Source organism: Lipomyces japonicus (genome assembly GCF_038497905.1).
Source record: "Lipomyces japonicus strain CBS 7319 unplaced genomic scaffold V1514scaffold_2, whole genome shotgun sequence".
NCBI lineage: Eukaryota > Fungi > Ascomycota > Lipomycetes > Lipomycetales > Lipomycetaceae > Lipomyces > Lipomyces japonicus.
The window spans coordinates 133,080-147,447 of record NW_027117814.1 but is presented as its reverse complement, the minus strand read 5'-3'; the positions used below and the strand labels follow the sequence as shown (position 1 = coordinate 147,447).

The following is a 14,368-nucleotide window of genomic DNA, read 5'->3' as shown; positions in this document are numbered from 1 at the left end:
AGGTACTTAGCTGCATATCTCCACCCAAAACGTATCACGTGATGCGTGTTGGTCGTTCGTTCATTTCGTCTTATTATTGATGATGTAGTTACAAAGTTATTAGCATGTATTTACAACTTAGAATTCCAGTTTACTCTATGTTCTTTTGATTTTTAATTAGAATCAATGTATTTCGTCAGAAAATCTATTATTTTTCTATTCATTTTTTGTGAAACCTTTAGCAGTGGTATAACTTTCAAACAATCCCCGTACCATTTTACATCAGCAATAATGTAAATACCTCACAGTGGCTCATTATTTAAATACCTAGTACGGAAATTTTTTGTTTAAATTTTTAGGCTTGCAAACTTGTTTATCTCAAAAAAATCCTTTATTTACTCTTGGTAGGCCTTATCAATTCGACGTTTCTTATTGTTCAAAACACCAGGCCATGCGGTTCGAGGTTTAATTTCATTCTTTATTCACATAAGCAACAATTGGTTTCTTTTTTTCTAAAATGAGCAAATCATTGGTCACAAATTCAAATCCTATTGCGCCTCTTTTTCCATTGGCCATAACTTCTATGAGTCTCGGCCGTGCACAACAACATGACCTCAAAACAAAGCTTACAGCTTTATCGGGGCTCGGCGTAAATGGAATTGAATTATTTTATGAAGACATTAAACTTCCAGCACGACAAAAATCAGGCGATTTTAGTGAAAATGTGCTAGAGCAGGCAAAAAATGCTCGCCAAATATGTGACGAACTCGGTCTAGATATTATATGTCTGCAACCTTTCAAGAACTATGATGGACGTCTGGATTCAAAAAGACACGCACAGAAACTTAAAAAGGTTGAATTATGGTTCAAAATTTGCAAAATCCTTCGAACTGACATCATTCAAGTTGCCACTCAATTTCTGGGACAGGGAACTACAGGAGAAGATGATATAATTGTGAAAGACTTACTCGAATTGGCACAGCTAGGTGCAGCTGAGAATCCTCCTATAAAGTTTGCATACGAAGCAATGGCTTGGGGATTTTATAATGATCGATGGCAAGACGTTTGGAGATTAGTGCAGAAAGTGGATATGCCAAATTTTGGCATCCTGATGGATACTTTCCATGTTGCGGCCAAGGTGTGGGCCGATGTGACTACGCCTACTGGCTTATTGCCTAATCATGAAACTCGGCTTCAAAATGATCTGAAGGAGTTTTTACAAGAGGTACCTGTAGAAAAAATTTTTCTTATTCAAGTATGCGATGCAGAGAGAATAACACCGCCTCTTAAACCCGGCCATCCGTGGTGGCTTCCAACGCAGAAAGCAAATATGACCTGGTCTCGGAATGCCCGATTGTTTCCCTACGAAACCGCATATGATGGTTATTTGCCCGTGGAAGAATTGGTTAAATCATGGATTTTTGACTTGGGTTATCGAGGATGGATATCTTTAGAAGTATATCATAGAGATTTGACAGATCCATCTCCAGAATTACCAACGCAATATGCACATAGAGCTGTCAAGTCTTGGGAAACAATGGTTAATCGTTTACGCTTAAATGAAGTCAGATAAAATATTTTATAGACTTAATAGAGTTACAACATCAATGGAATGGAGTCAGTATGTGATTTGTAACTGTCATTAATAAATTATGAAATTTCTATGCAATGCTCGATGGCAATTGTCCGATAAACTATTGAAATGTCACGTTTTTAAACCGGCTTTCCATTCAGGCCTCCCAACAATTTCTTTCCTTTACCATTCCACTCCCGGCCAAGCGTCAAATCCTCAACAGCTTTCACCAAGTCATAGTTTATCTCTTTACTGACAACTGAGTCAAATTTGTAGTCAGAATGGCCTCGAACAAAATCTCGTATCCATGACGCAGCTGTTTTAAGCTCACCGCTTGCGCGTTTGCTGATAAGATCCAAGTAAGAATTCAATGTGCATCGAGCCTCGACATCTATGTTCATACTATCAAGGTAACTCTGAACTAATGGAATCAAACCGGGAAAGTCAGGCTCTATGCTGTCAACGTCTGAAGATTTCTGGCCGTTAATGATTTCGTCTATCGTAAAAAGATCATACTCATCTTCAACACTGGGTAAAACAGGGGTTGATACAGTGTCGCCATAAGAACTAATCTCTGAAGAATAAGATGATGATAAACCCGCATCTTCGCTCGAAGTCTCCGATCCCGTTCTTGACCCTTCGTGTTGATGAACTGATGACGCAAATACTTGTTTTCGAAAATAAAACTTTTCTTCGATCACAGAATCTCTATGATGTGCAACCTGCATATTTTGGTCTACTCGAGATATTGGAATATAAAAATTGAGTTTGAATGACAAAATTGCTCTGGTCAATAATACAACAAAGATCGAAAACGCGGCGTTTTCGAAATCAGTAATTTGAATCTCCATACTTCTGAACTCGACCCGCCAGCCGATATCAGATCCAGGTGGCGGAGGCTTAAACCTCATAGTCTGCCAATTTGTTGACTGAATGTTTTCAAAATGATCAGAGGAAGTTGTGTCATCTTGATCAATAAGTTCTGAGAACACAACTATTGGATCTCGGATAAAGAGATGAGCGTAGTGACTGGCTAGAAGATCGTCAATACCTGCATCTTTTAACGTTTTCTTGATTTCTAAATCCTGAACTAGTTCGATATCATTGTATTCTGACCTTCTTTCTGAATTGTTAGATATGTAGCAGTCTATGGAATCATACCGTGACTTTGGAATAACAAATTGTTGGTTTTTCAACGGTTTCAGGCCGCGTTCTTCTTCAGTCCTGTCGTCGACACTACCTGCAATAACATTCCACCTACAATCTTGATCGCTAAGATAACCTCTCCAGGCTGGACTGGCTGCAGTGAGGGCCAACAAAATTGGCCCCAGCGGTGCTAATTGATCGTACAAAAGACGAGCCTCGGAAACATCAGTGGCCTGAAACGTGATTTGCAAGCAACAACAACCCATGCCAAATCCCATACTATCCATATAAATGGAATCTACAAGAGCTGCCCCTTCTCGAGCGTTTGCGTCTTCCGGATAAAGATTGCGGTTTAGCGGAATCGTTCGATCAATAAACGGAATTGGTGTATTTTTGTCTTTAAATATAGCCACATTCATAGCAACTTTGGAACCTCTTCTTTCCCTTATGTTTGCAGTAAGAGTAGGAAAACGTGCATGAGGATTAATGAGCTCATCTGGAAGGAAAAGAGATCGACTAGCAGGGCCATTTGCTGGATAATACGGGTCCGTGAACTGATCAGGGACTCCTAGTCTAGGAAAAGAGGCAAGAGTTACTGGAAACTCATTTTTCTTCATATGTTGGTTGGCGATGTCACGACGCCGCCGCATGTTTTTCTCCACATTCATTAGATCTTCTGGAGATGCAGTGTAAGGATATCCGGGTGTAGCTTCTAGCATATACCGGCCATACTCAGGATGAAACGACGGAATTCGTTGACCATTGCTAAAACTATATTAAAATTTGTAAGAATATTAATTTGAAAATGGATATACCTTAATCCTAGTTCGTCCTCTTTCTTTCGTTGCTCTTTTTCGTTTTCTTCCAATGCCTTCAAAATCTCTGCCTGTCGTAAAGACAAGAGAGCATTTTTGTTTTCATCATCATATGAAATTACCATATATTCCACTTCGTCGCCCCAGAGAAGAACATCGCCCTTCTTATCTTTAGTATTCTTCCAAATTTGAAGAAATTGCTTCAAGACCGATTAGCATCCACTAAAAATAAATGTATTTCGACATACCTGAATGCCATGCTTTCTGACATGATCAGCATACTGTTCCACGTCTTTCCATGGTAATGGCGTACCGACTGACCTGACCGTAATAATGTGTTAGCAAAATGAACCAATAACAAATTATTAAACTATATTCAAATTCAAAAAAAAAAACATACAATAAACCCATTATTAATATAAAGAAGTGACCAGAAGTCTTTGGATACTATTACTGATATAAAGAAGTGACCAGAAGCCTTTGGATACTGCTATGACAGAATTTCACTTTAAGTAACTTCACCCTAGGTTATTTTTTTTCACGAGAAGTAGTAATTACTAAGTTGACTACCCCGACGTAGTTGAGTTAAACACCGCTAAGCAAGAATAAAGTCACACCTTTTCTAGTAACTGCACTGTTCGAGTCTAAATTCTATATAAACGTAAAGAAAAGGAGCTCGTTTTCTAGTCGGGTCAAAACCAGTGACGATATTTTGACAACTGGAAAAGAGCATTAGTAATACTCTAAACTTAAATTGATACCCATCCGACTTTGTAAGCTGGTTAACCCTGTGCTCGATTGCATCGTATGATGATGCCCGCACAACCTCCGAGATATATTAAAGATGCTATTGACATTCAATTAAATGAACAATCATTTGCAGCTACGTACATTTTTTTATAGATGAGTACCAGCAAATGTAGAAATTATACAAGTGGATAATTAGGACTTACAGTGAATCAGCAGAATTATAATACATGTGCAGCTTCATTCTATCAAATATAAAGTTTCTACGCTGTTCGTCAGATACATCTACGCATTTAGATATTGAGTATATATAATGATGTAATTAAATATAGTTAAGTTATATGTTAGTTTATAGTTATTCTCATATATATATACACAGTTCTATCTCCGGCATTTTACTTAGTAGATGCTTGTCGGACTTTAACGATGAAGTGCACCGCATATGATTACCAAGTTCTCCTTTAGGGGTTATTGCTTAGTATAGCAGGGTTTAGCTGTATTAACTGGCATTTATATCCAAAATTTCCTCATGGGCTTCTCTCATTACGTCGTTTACAGCTTCAATTATACTTTGCCGTCTAAACTTTCGTCAGTATCACTCGTTAACTACTAAAAGAAAATTTTAACAAAAGCACTGCATCTTATACCTCGCCGTTAATTCTTCGACTTCACTATCAAATGAGACCTCAGTATTGTCATTGGCTTCTATTCTTTTAGATAGTAATTTTGTAACCTAAATTTATAGTTAGTTATACTCCTGTTCTTGGCTTTCTACTTAGATTTGGATTGGTACAAACCACTTTTAGTTTTTCCTCTTCTAAACTTTGCAGCTTTCGGATAATACTAGCCAGAGTCGTTTGCCCAATTTCCTCCAATAACTTCTCTTGCTGTATTATAGTCATCGAAGCCTCATTAAATCCTTCTTGAGAAATGCGAATAACTTGAACAATTTCTGGTAAAGATATACTGTACAATTAGTTTGCTGTAGTAAACGCAACCGCCTTGCACACACCTTCCATTGGCATGGTCATTCACAGCACTATACATAAATCTATTAACTAACATCGTTTTAATTACAAAAACACAAACACAACCTTTCGAATTCGTGATAAAGCGCTGTTCGAGTGGCTTGTGCGGAAGTGAATTCCTTGATTCTGATTAATAAGTTGTTATGATCTAATTATATCAACATACTCTTATGTAGTTCAAAACTTTATCAAAATTAGAAGGTCCGTCTGGTATGCCCTCTTCTTCGGATATTCCATTAGTAGCCATTATTTATTCAAACTATGAGATTGTAAATTCACGTTATTGAATGCGGATAAATTACGAATATAATTAACATATTATCTGCTTACTTTTACAATATTTGTGCCTCGTGGTGTGCGGCTTATTTTGAGCATAGTCAAAAGCGGCTTGGCTAGCAGTCGACCACATCAAGTGTTTATTTTTACCTAGAAACTTGGATTGCAGCGCAGCGGTGCTTACAAGGTAAGGCCAAATTTGAAGATATAAGCCAGGTCTCCGAGAAAGGTTGGAGCCTTAATGGTGCGTTTCCGTGGATGAGCAACAACTCCTTTGGGAGTACTGACAAGTGCATGCCCAACCCATATTCCACTACATATTGAAAGAAAATAGATTTCTCAAGGCTAATGTGGAGTTGGTTATCTGCTAGCGTCTACAAACTTGCAGCGACATGGGTGGTGTCGACGGATGCCGTCTCGCTAAAAATGAGAATGACATCCAAATATAATCTAACGTATTGAAGGGGGCGTATAAATAATTGCCTGGTAAAACGATGGACCATGTTCTGTGCGTTTGTTGGACCGAAATGAACCATTTTCCAGCCGAAGAATCTACGAGATGTTTGAAATGTGTTTTACTCTTCTGTGTCGGGGTGAAGGTGCAAGTGACGAGACGGAGGCCTTCTTAAAATTAAATGTTAAAGAATTTATTGCGAAAATTCACAACTAGATCTTGGAAAGTCGAAACTCAGCGGGTAACGTGAGCGTAATACTGTTGATAGAGCGAAAATTAATGATCATCAGAGATAAACTAGAAATGTTATCGCGTAGGTATTTTGCTTGTCGAATAAAGCGCATGTTCTAAACCTCGGATATCTTGTTAGAAATGAACTTCTTTTGACTTTTGAGGTCTGACTTGGGTAAGAGACGTGGGTGACTGTTGACAAGGTGTGGTAGATTGAAATTGTAATCAGTGTTACGATGTTCGGGAAGAATTCGCCCGGTGCTGTAATCTGACTAGACATGGTGCCTTTATATGCGTTTTGTGGAATTTCCAGGGAACCCGAAGTTCATGACATTGTCAAAATAGCTAATGAATAAAAATCTGCGTGGAATTTTGAGAGACTATGGAACTCTCAGTTTAAACCTCTTTTAACCCAACAATTTCACAAGTAAGGAATTCCTGTCGATTTGACACACCGCTCGTTTCGTTCAAAGTGCTAGTTGGATACAGGGTTCAGATTGCATTTGATAGGTGACTCGCCCTTCGATTGATGAAAGTGTTACTGCTGCAATGATGGATGTCTCAGAACCAGTGTCGCATAGTACATGACGTTGGATACGATTGAAGCTGAGTTGACAACGGGGTAAAGATGGTTTTGTAATCTGATTGACTCCGCAGTTGGCACATCTTGACGGTTATTGGGAAGGAATTGGGTTAGTTCCCGTGCAATAGTAGGTTTGCAAAAAGTTTATGAATTAGCATAGTGTGAAGCGATTGTGAGAAGTATATTTTAATTTCTGAAATTTACAAGAGGACCGCCATATAATAAGAGCGTGTACCAGAGCCGAGTGATACAAGAAACTTAGGTGATCCTGCTATAACAAAGGAAACTTCTTAATTTTGCAAGGGAGGAAACGCGTTCTATGCGACTCATTTTGTTGTAACTCGTTATAAAAGCGTTTGATGAGGGCAAAATATGGGGCTCTAAAACGAACATAGACTAGCGGAAAACATCGATTGAATTACAAGTGTCGGCTCGTTTTGTTAGTACGTTGAGTAACGGTTCCATGGAAGGGGTAGCCATTCCGTGCATTTAGCTTAAAAACACATGTAAGTTGGATGGTTTGACTTAGAGCCCAGGTCTAAGTGTGTTCAAGAGAGGTCCGACATCACAGTTCTGAAATAGAATGCATGGCAACTTGTAGTCCCGACGGGAGATATATGTTATGTAATAAATTGGTATTACAATAACGACTGTTAGTGAGTACAAAAAGTTACTAGCACTAAAGGCTATAAATATATAGGCAAGCAGGTGAGGTTAATATACAGTAGTATGACAACTGCGTGGATTCCGTTACCGGCGTGCCACCCAGGGTTTCTTTGAAGCAGAAACGGTTTTATCATTTGTATGGACATAAATTCTCAAGTTTATTTCAAAGAAAATTGATCACAATAAGTTTATTCGAGATATGAATTTCTACTGCCATGTATTGTTTAATGTGCTATTAAAAAACATCGAAAATAGGCATTTAATATGTTTAAAACGTAAATATGTATAATCATTTGCTCTTGTGGTTATCATCTTTTTTAGTAACTGAAGATATTATGCTCTCTAGCCATTGTGACAGTGGACTTTGTACAATGTGTCCCTCCTCGTCAAAAAAATCTGCAAAGTGCTTTATCGCTTCCGTTTTCTCTAAACTGGTCGAATTTTCAATGCGAATCACGTAATTTGGTACGTACTTCTTTATAGAACTGGCAACACTTATCTGTAATATAATTATTAATTTTAGATTTCTCGCTATGGAAAATTCTCACTAACCTTATTATCATCTTTGAAGCCTTGAAATATTGTTCCCTTCTCGATAAACACGATCCATCCCGTAAATGCAATGTTTAATGCAAAATAGATGGAAACTCCAATTGCAGTATACGTCTTTGCAGCTTCAAATCCAACGAAATAATCATATGCTACTACCACAAGTGCAACCAATACTGATGAAAATCCGATGGCAAGTCGTGCATCCACCAGTGAGAACTGCTGAGTGTAACCTTTAGAAATGAGAATCTAGAAAATTTGTAAGCAAAAATTTTTAAAAAAATCATTCCTGTAATAAATACTTTTATAATCTCGTCGTCGGTGGCATTTTTTAAATCTGGAATGGAACTAATCATGGTTAGATGCGATATCGACGAAACCAGAGATCAAACAAACTTACTAGAGATCCACCTTAGACTCAGCAGTCGACATCAATTTGACGTAGCAATTATTCAAACCACTTTAAATTAAGTAAGCTGCCCGTAAAAAGAACTGAGTTACCAACTAATTGGAAAGTCCAATTGGCCGCTTAATACCGGTAGATGTTGCGAAGAGTATGGTAGTGATTCGCGTTGCAGTGTCGCTCAACTTAAACCGAATTTAACGCTGTCACTACTGACCGCAACATTTCATTTATTTGTATCATGATTACTGGGCAGTATTGTCTTTATTATATTACCATTCAGTAACTACAACTTTATGTATAATTGGAAACGTTACCATGTTTGTAAAGAGGTATTAAATTTCTATATTACACTAATTATACTTCTCCCTTCTTTCGCATTCCCAATAATGTTTCCAACTTATGAATGGAATTGCGAAGTGATACCCCGCCTTTCTCTCCGTTCTCTACAAGATAGGTTTCCATTTTTTCACGACATTGCCTTATTCTCTCAGTGATCGGAAAGTTTCGTTGTAGAATTGTATTCTCATCAGCAAGTGTGGCAGCCGCAATTGCTTCACTTTCAGTCACTGAGTTAAGTAAGATTTCAAAAAGCTCTTTCCATAAATCTTGCTGCCAATAGCGCTTGAAACTTTGAGTTATTTTGTAATGCTTTCGTCGGCCAGAGACTGGTTCTGATATAGTTTCAATATATTTGCCAAACAGCATCATATGAATGATGCTAGCAAGACCATGATAATCAACTTGATATGTCCACGGTTTTAATTCACGCATTTCTGCACAGTCCTGTGCAGAGGTTTTCCAGTCAGCAATAAATTGAACATCATGTTTGTGATCAAAGACAGTAATGTCAATAGATCGGCCGAAATCAATCAGCATAACTCCTTTCTCAGACCAACCATTTTCCCCATCTCGCGAATACGAGCCGGTTATGCCTTGTTCATTAAGTGACAATGTGGATATAGATCTTCTCGTTGGTAACAAGCGAAGCATACAGTTATCCGGTTTAAGATCTCCGTGTAATACTCCTATAGAATGAAGTACTTCAATAGCCCGTAGTAATTCTATTGTAAAAAACATTACTACACATTCATCAAGTCCCAAAACTGGAGATGCTGAAGTTTTGACTGCCTCAGCTTTGACGTGATTCACAAGATCCAAAATTGTTCCTTGTTCGTTATAATCAAGCACCAAACATGAAGTGTCATTGAAAACATGCACTGATTCTGCTCGCAGTATTGAATCTAAAGTTCTTTTTCTCAATTGATCAGAGACCAATGCATCAGTACTTAAACGCCGTTCAATTTCCTTCATAACATAAAATTCCCATGCACTAGCCGGATGCTCCATTTTTATAGCACGAAGTGCAAAATTACTTAATGAATCATTCTGAGTCTCGTCGGTTTCGAACAGATATACAGGGGCAAATGCACCTTCACCGAGTTCTTTCTTGAGCTTGTAGTTACTGTCACGGAGTCTAATGCTAACACTTTCTGAAGATGACACACTTTTTTTATTTTTTATAGCTTTTTTCAGTGCATCCGATCGTCCTAAACTGAGACCCTTATAATAGTAATATCCCGTATATGAACTTAGGTTTGGGTTAATGTTGTCCAAAATTGTTATTTTAATTACACTTTCCATTGGATTGCAAAGTTTGTCAAATATCAGCGGCTCTCGAGTCCATATTTCTCGTATACAGGTTAAAACACTAGCCGTTTTCACCGACACTGGAGAGAAGGAAACAGTATCACTAACGTCATGTACTTCGTGATCTTTTCTTTGTCCTGGATATTCGACAAAAGGTGAACTTGACATATTCTCATCAAAATCATTGATCTTCAATACTCGGCGATTCACACTTCGAGAAATCGTTGCAATTGATTCTGTTGTCTCGACGATAGGCGTCATGGTACCAAAACCATAACGGTCTTTAGTTGCCAAAGCAGGTCTGACGTGAGATGGAGTCGCAGGGATAGCTCCAGAGCCTTTATGCCGAAATATTTGGTTTTCGGAATCTCGAATCTGGTTCTCTTGAGACGACTGCTGATATGATGCAGATGAGCGTGAATTCGGTTGATCGGCGGTATAATGGCTTTCATTTAAATTATTTCCCGGGATAGTCGCCGACTCATTGTTATATTGAGGTTTGTCATATTTTTCGTGGCTATCTTCATTATCTTCATGATCTTTATGATCTTCACCATCTCCACCATACTCATCATTTTCATTTTCTGCGTCATCTTCGTCATCTTCGTCATCTTCATCTTCGTCATCTTCGTCATCTTCGTCATCTTCATCTTCGTCATCTTCGTCATCTTCATCTTCATCACTTTCGTCGCTACTATCTGGAATGCCTTGTGGCTCATCATCAATATCACATTTAAGAGGCTGATTAAACATGCTGTATATCTCATCTGTTGCCGCTCGGGTGTGTAAAGTCATGGTAGGTGAAGCTGGCCTGCGACGAGAATTATCGGGAGAATCTACTAAAGTTAGCACATATTATTGCTTATGCGATAAAAATTATCCAACCTTTCAAAGGCAATGAAGTCATTTTCGCTCGTAGCGGTGTCGCCTGAGACGCTATACTTTGGGGCGGTTGAACAACATCGTCAAGGATTCCTACTAATTTTTTTTCAGACAGCGGGGTTGAAGCAATCGGTCTATTTTTTGGTGCTGGTGACTTTGGAATGCGTGATATGGATCTTAACCAACCTCTTGTCCGCGCTCGCAATTCCTCTATTGAAATCTCTTCTTCGGCGTTTTCGGGATAAATTTGCGTTAAATCAACCACAAATCTTTCTTCCCGTTTTAGTTTATGTACTGGAAGTACTGGGACTTTGAATTGTGGTTGTTGTGGTGGTGGAGCCGTTGGCGATTCAGTGTCTCGGAAGATACTCAGTTTCTCACGGCTAGCAGAAGGCGGGGCACCGGCCATCCTCATGGTTTCACCAGCCAGCGGCTTAGATTCCAAGGTATTTTCCTTGCGTCTCTCAGCAATTGTTTCAATCTTTTGCCATCCTCCAGCAGGATCCGGAACTCCCGCAGCACCGCCTGAAGGATCAGCAAATATCGACAATTTTTCCCGAGGCCGTTCTGCCAATTCGTCCAACGATGATCGTTCGCGTTCTATTTGCGGAATTGGCTCCATAACAGAATGTTCTTTAGTGGCAAGGGCTGGTCTGATAATACCAAAAACAGGCGATCTCGGTTCGTTTGGTTCGCTGGGTGACGCTTCTGCTCGACTTAAAAATTCTGCATATTTCCTTCTAAGTCGTGGAAGAGGTCTTGCTTGATTTTCAATTCCTATTTTAAAAATTTCCTCTGCTTGAATTTTGCGACTTTTAGCTTCAAGATAGTGAGCATATTCCTCGTAGAAGGTCGCTAAATATAAGCCAATTCCACGTTGATATAAAAAAGAAAAAATTTCCCGAGGATTATCGTTATAGACGGCGTATTCAAGCCATACCTTTAAATATCTCGGGTCATTGTAATAATGCACATCATTTTGGAATTGCTGTGTGCATCGTTCTAGTAAACTAAGAAGACAGCTTTCAATGCTGTTGCCCTGGGGATATGTCTCGTGCGTCCAGTTCAAGTAATCCAGCCATACCTCAAGAGGATCGTCTATCTCATCTGCTAATTTCAGCTTTTCTTCGAATTCGTCGCGCTCAGGCGACGATCGCACCCTAGGAGCATTTACAGCAGATTCGCTAAAGGCTTTTGCTAATGCCATTGCAGATCGACCATTCTGTAAAGGCTGAATGTTTTCTTTCTGGTGCTCAAACTCAGTAAACAAAATAGTTGGTGGATCCATAACCTAGCATCCACTTGTAATAAACTTAAGGCGCGTGAGAGTGAAACAGGTTGAAAACGAATTTTATGGGCGCGCAATATAAGACAGTCAACAAACACTAAGGTTGCCGCAACAACTGGCACGTGACATACACGTGACGGTTTTTTTTTTTTTTTTTTTTTTTTGATCAACTAACGATAGCGAGAGTCATGAAACCATCAGCACAGGGTGTACAAATTTGCATATAGTGAAATTACTCAAGATGGACTCGCGAACCATTGGCATTTTAGGAGGTGGCCAATTAGGTCGAATGTTGGTTGAAGCAGCCAGCAGGCTTAACGTTGAGACGGTAATCCTTGATGCTGTAAATGCTCCTGCAAAGCAAATCAATGCTTCTTCTAAGCATGTTGTTGGGTCTTTTGCAGACGCTAATTCTATCCGTGAATTAGCTGCTCGGGTTGATGTATTAACGGTTGAGATTGAACATGTTAATGCTGATGTTCTTCTTGAGTTGCAAAAAGAAAATGCTAAGCTCGAGATTCACCCAGCTCCAAAGACCATTAAATTGATTCAGGACAAATATCTTCAGAAGGAACATCTGATTTCGAAAGGTATTTCGGCAGCAGAATCACAGAGTATTGAAAGTAAAGAGGAGGATTTGAAGAAGATTGGTCAGAAGTACGGATATCCATACATGTTGAAATCAAGAACACAGGCATATGATGGTAGAGGTAACTTTGCTGTTCACTCTGAAAACGATATTTCAGAAGCCCTTAAAGTGCTTCATTCAAGACCGTTATATGCAGAGAAATGGGCACCGTTTGTAAAAGAGCTTGCTGTTATGGTAGTCAAACAAATTGATGGATCAGTACTTTCCTACCCTACTGTCGAGACCGTACAAAAAGACAACATCTGTCATCTCGTGTATGCGCCAGCCGCTGTTGCCGATTCAGTACTTACAAAGGCTCAATATTTGGCTGAAAAGGCAGTTTCCACCTTTGAGGGTGCAGGAATTTTTGGCGTTGAAATGTTTTTACTGGAAAATGGAGAAATTTTGTTGAATGAGATTGCTCCGCGCCCGCATAATTCAGGACACTACACAATTGATGGATGTGCAACTTCACAGTTTGAAGCACATATCCGTGCTGTTCTCGGGTTACCGATAGCTAAGAATGGATTAAGGTTGTCGACTCCTGTTACTTATGCGATTATGCTTAATATTCTAGGTGGTGATAAACCTAATTCAGAATTAGAGGCTTGCAAAAGGTCATTGACAACTCCTGGTGCTACCCTTCATTTATATGGAAAGACCACTAGACCAGGACGGAAGATGGGTCATATTAATATTGTCGCCGGATCCAGAGACGAGGCTCTGACAAGGCTAGCACAGATTCAAGGTACTTCTGCGGATGCTGTTTTAGACAACGCCTTTAAAACCCAACCTCTTGTGGGAATAATTATGGGTTCGGACTCCGACTTGCCAGTAATGGCAGCTGGCGCCAGAATCTTGGAACAATTTGGCGTCCCGTTTGAGCTTACTATAGTTTCTGCTCACAGGACCCCGTTTAGAATGTCAAAGTATGCTACAGAGGCTGCAGCTAGAGGAATTAAGACTATAATTGCTGGTGCAGGCGGTGCCGCTCATTTACCAGGAATGGTTGCTGCAATGACTACGCTTCCAGTAATTGGTGTTCCCGTGAAAGGTTCCACCTTAGACGGTGTTGATTCTCTTCATTCCATTGTACAAATGCCTCGCGGAATTCCGGTCGCTTGTGTAGCTATTAATAATTCTACGAATGCTGCACTTTTGGCTGTACGAAACCTCGCTGCTTTTTTGCCCGAGTATCAACTAAAGCTTGATAAATACTATGATACTATTGAGGGCGAGGTTCTTACGAAAGCCGACAAGCTCGAGAATATTGGATTTGAGGCATATCTGAAGAAGTAGAGATGAAATGAATTGTGGACATGTATTATAATTGATTTCATAAACTAATGAAATATTAAAAAAAAAGTCACAGGTCAAAATTAAATTAATTTTTTCAAAAATATTATTTGTGAAATCTCAAGTATAATGGAAAACCCCATTTTCATGTGCTGCAGTGCTGTGATGCTTTGG

General features: G+C 39.2%; 6 protein-coding genes across 6 annotated transcripts; 2 read left to right on the top strand and 4 right to left on the bottom strand.

The window, feature by feature from the left end:
- Position 1: 1 nt before the first annotated feature.
- On the top strand, positions 2–1,845 carry V1514DRAFT_63713 (xylose isomerase-like protein). The gene has a single exon (XM_066930084.1). It carries the CDS (start codon positions 497–499, stop codon positions 1,550–1,552), a length of 1,056 nt encoding a protein of 351 aa, XP_066785864.1. The 5' UTR covers positions 2–496; the 3' UTR covers positions 1,553–1,845.
- V1514DRAFT_340312 (glutamate-cysteine ligase-domain-containing protein) lies at positions 1,693–3,924 on the bottom strand (the record flags this gene model as incomplete). The annotated part of the gene is made up of 4 exons (XM_066929020.1): positions 1,693–3,469; positions 3,514–3,713; positions 3,762–3,834; positions 3,914–3,924. The coding sequence occupies 4 exons, from the start codon at positions 3,922–3,924 to the stop codon at positions 1,693–1,695; spliced, it is 2,061 nt and encodes a 686-aa protein (XP_066785863.1).
- A 654-nt stretch (positions 3,925–4,578) lies between these two features.
- V1514DRAFT_323925 (uncharacterized protein) lies at positions 4,579–5,579 on the bottom strand. The gene is made up of 6 exons (XM_066926334.1): positions 5,455–5,579; positions 5,355–5,407; positions 5,273–5,299; positions 5,058–5,226; positions 4,908–4,993; positions 4,579–4,838 (listed from the first exon to the last, which is right to left on the bottom strand). The coding sequence occupies exons 1-6, from the start codon at positions 5,533–5,535 to the stop codon at positions 4,760–4,762; spliced, it is 495 nt and encodes a 164-aa protein (XP_066785862.1). The 5' UTR covers positions 5,536–5,579; the 3' UTR covers positions 4,579–4,759.
- A 2,095-nt stretch (positions 5,580–7,674) lies between these two features.
- V1514DRAFT_287950 (microsomal signal peptidase 25 kDa subunit) lies at positions 7,675–8,664 on the bottom strand. Its single transcript, XM_066925233.1, has 4 exons — positions 8,448–8,664; positions 8,350–8,395; positions 8,051–8,296; positions 7,675–7,997 (listed from the first exon to the last, which is right to left on the bottom strand). Exons 1-4 carry the CDS (start codon positions 8,477–8,479, stop codon positions 7,788–7,790), a joined length of 534 nt encoding a protein of 177 aa, XP_066785861.1. The 5' UTR covers positions 8,480–8,664; the 3' UTR covers positions 7,675–7,787.
- Positions 8,665–8,769: 105 nt separating this feature from the next.
- Positions 8,770–12,355, bottom strand: V1514DRAFT_323914 (Mad3/BUB1 homology region 1-domain-containing protein). The gene is made up of 2 exons (XM_066926333.1): positions 10,986–12,355; positions 8,770–10,936 (listed from the first exon to the last, which is right to left on the bottom strand). The coding sequence occupies exons 1-2, from the start codon at positions 12,268–12,270 to the stop codon at positions 8,808–8,810; spliced, it is 3,414 nt and encodes a 1,137-aa protein (XP_066785860.1). The 5' UTR covers positions 12,271–12,355; the 3' UTR covers positions 8,770–8,807.
- A 104-nt stretch (positions 12,356–12,459) lies between these two features.
- On the top strand, positions 12,460–14,283 carry V1514DRAFT_323913 (ATP-grasp domain-containing protein). Its single transcript, XM_066926332.1, has one exon. The coding sequence runs from the start codon at positions 12,512–12,514 to the stop codon at positions 14,195–14,197; it is 1,686 nt and encodes a 561-aa protein (XP_066785859.1). The 5' UTR covers positions 12,460–12,511; the 3' UTR covers positions 14,198–14,283.
- Positions 14,284–14,368: the final 85 nt, after the last annotated feature.

What these genes read in the sequence shown, in the direction of transcription:
- V1514DRAFT_63713 (XM_066930084.1), top strand. Translation starts at nt 497, where the DNA reads ATGAGCAAATCATTGGTCACAAATTCAAATCCTATTGCGCCTCTTTTT.
- V1514DRAFT_323925 (XM_066926334.1), bottom strand. Translation starts at nt 5,535, where the DNA reads ATGGCTACTAATGGAATATCCGAAGAAGAGGGCATACCAGACGGACCT. An exon ending in AAGTTTTGAACTACATAAGA is followed by an intron (nt 5,408 to 5,454) that starts GTATGTTGATAT and finishes ATCAGAATCAAG; the next exon opens with GAATTCACTTCCGCACAAGC. An exon ending in AAGAGGAAAAACTAAAAGTG is followed by an intron (nt 4,994 to 5,057) that starts GTTTGTACCAAT and finishes CTATAAATTTAG; the next exon opens with GTTACAAAATTACTATCTAA.
- V1514DRAFT_287950 (XM_066925233.1), bottom strand. Translation starts at nt 8,479, where the DNA reads ATGTCGACTGCTGAGTCTAAGGTGGATCTCTA. An exon ending in GAGTCTAAGGTGGATCTCTA is followed by an intron (nt 8,396 to 8,447) that starts GTAAGTTTGTTT and finishes AACCATGATTAG; the next exon opens with TTCCATTCCAGATTTAAAAA. An exon ending in CCGACGACGAGATTATAAAA is followed by an intron (nt 8,297 to 8,349) that starts GTATTTATTACA and finishes CAAATTTTCTAG; the next exon opens with ATTCTCATTTCTAAAGGTTA.
- V1514DRAFT_323914 (XM_066926333.1), bottom strand. Translation starts at nt 12,270, where the DNA reads ATGGATCCACCAACTATTTTGTTTACTGAGTTTGAGCACCAGAAAGAA. An exon ending in GACTTCATTGCCTTTGAAAG is followed by an intron (nt 10,937 to 10,985) that starts GTTGGATAATTT and finishes TAACTTTAGTAG; the next exon opens with ATTCTCCCGATAATTCTCGT.
- V1514DRAFT_323913 (XM_066926332.1), top strand. Translation starts at nt 12,512, where the DNA reads ATGGACTCGCGAACCATTGGCATTTTAGGAGGTGGCCAATTAGGTCGA.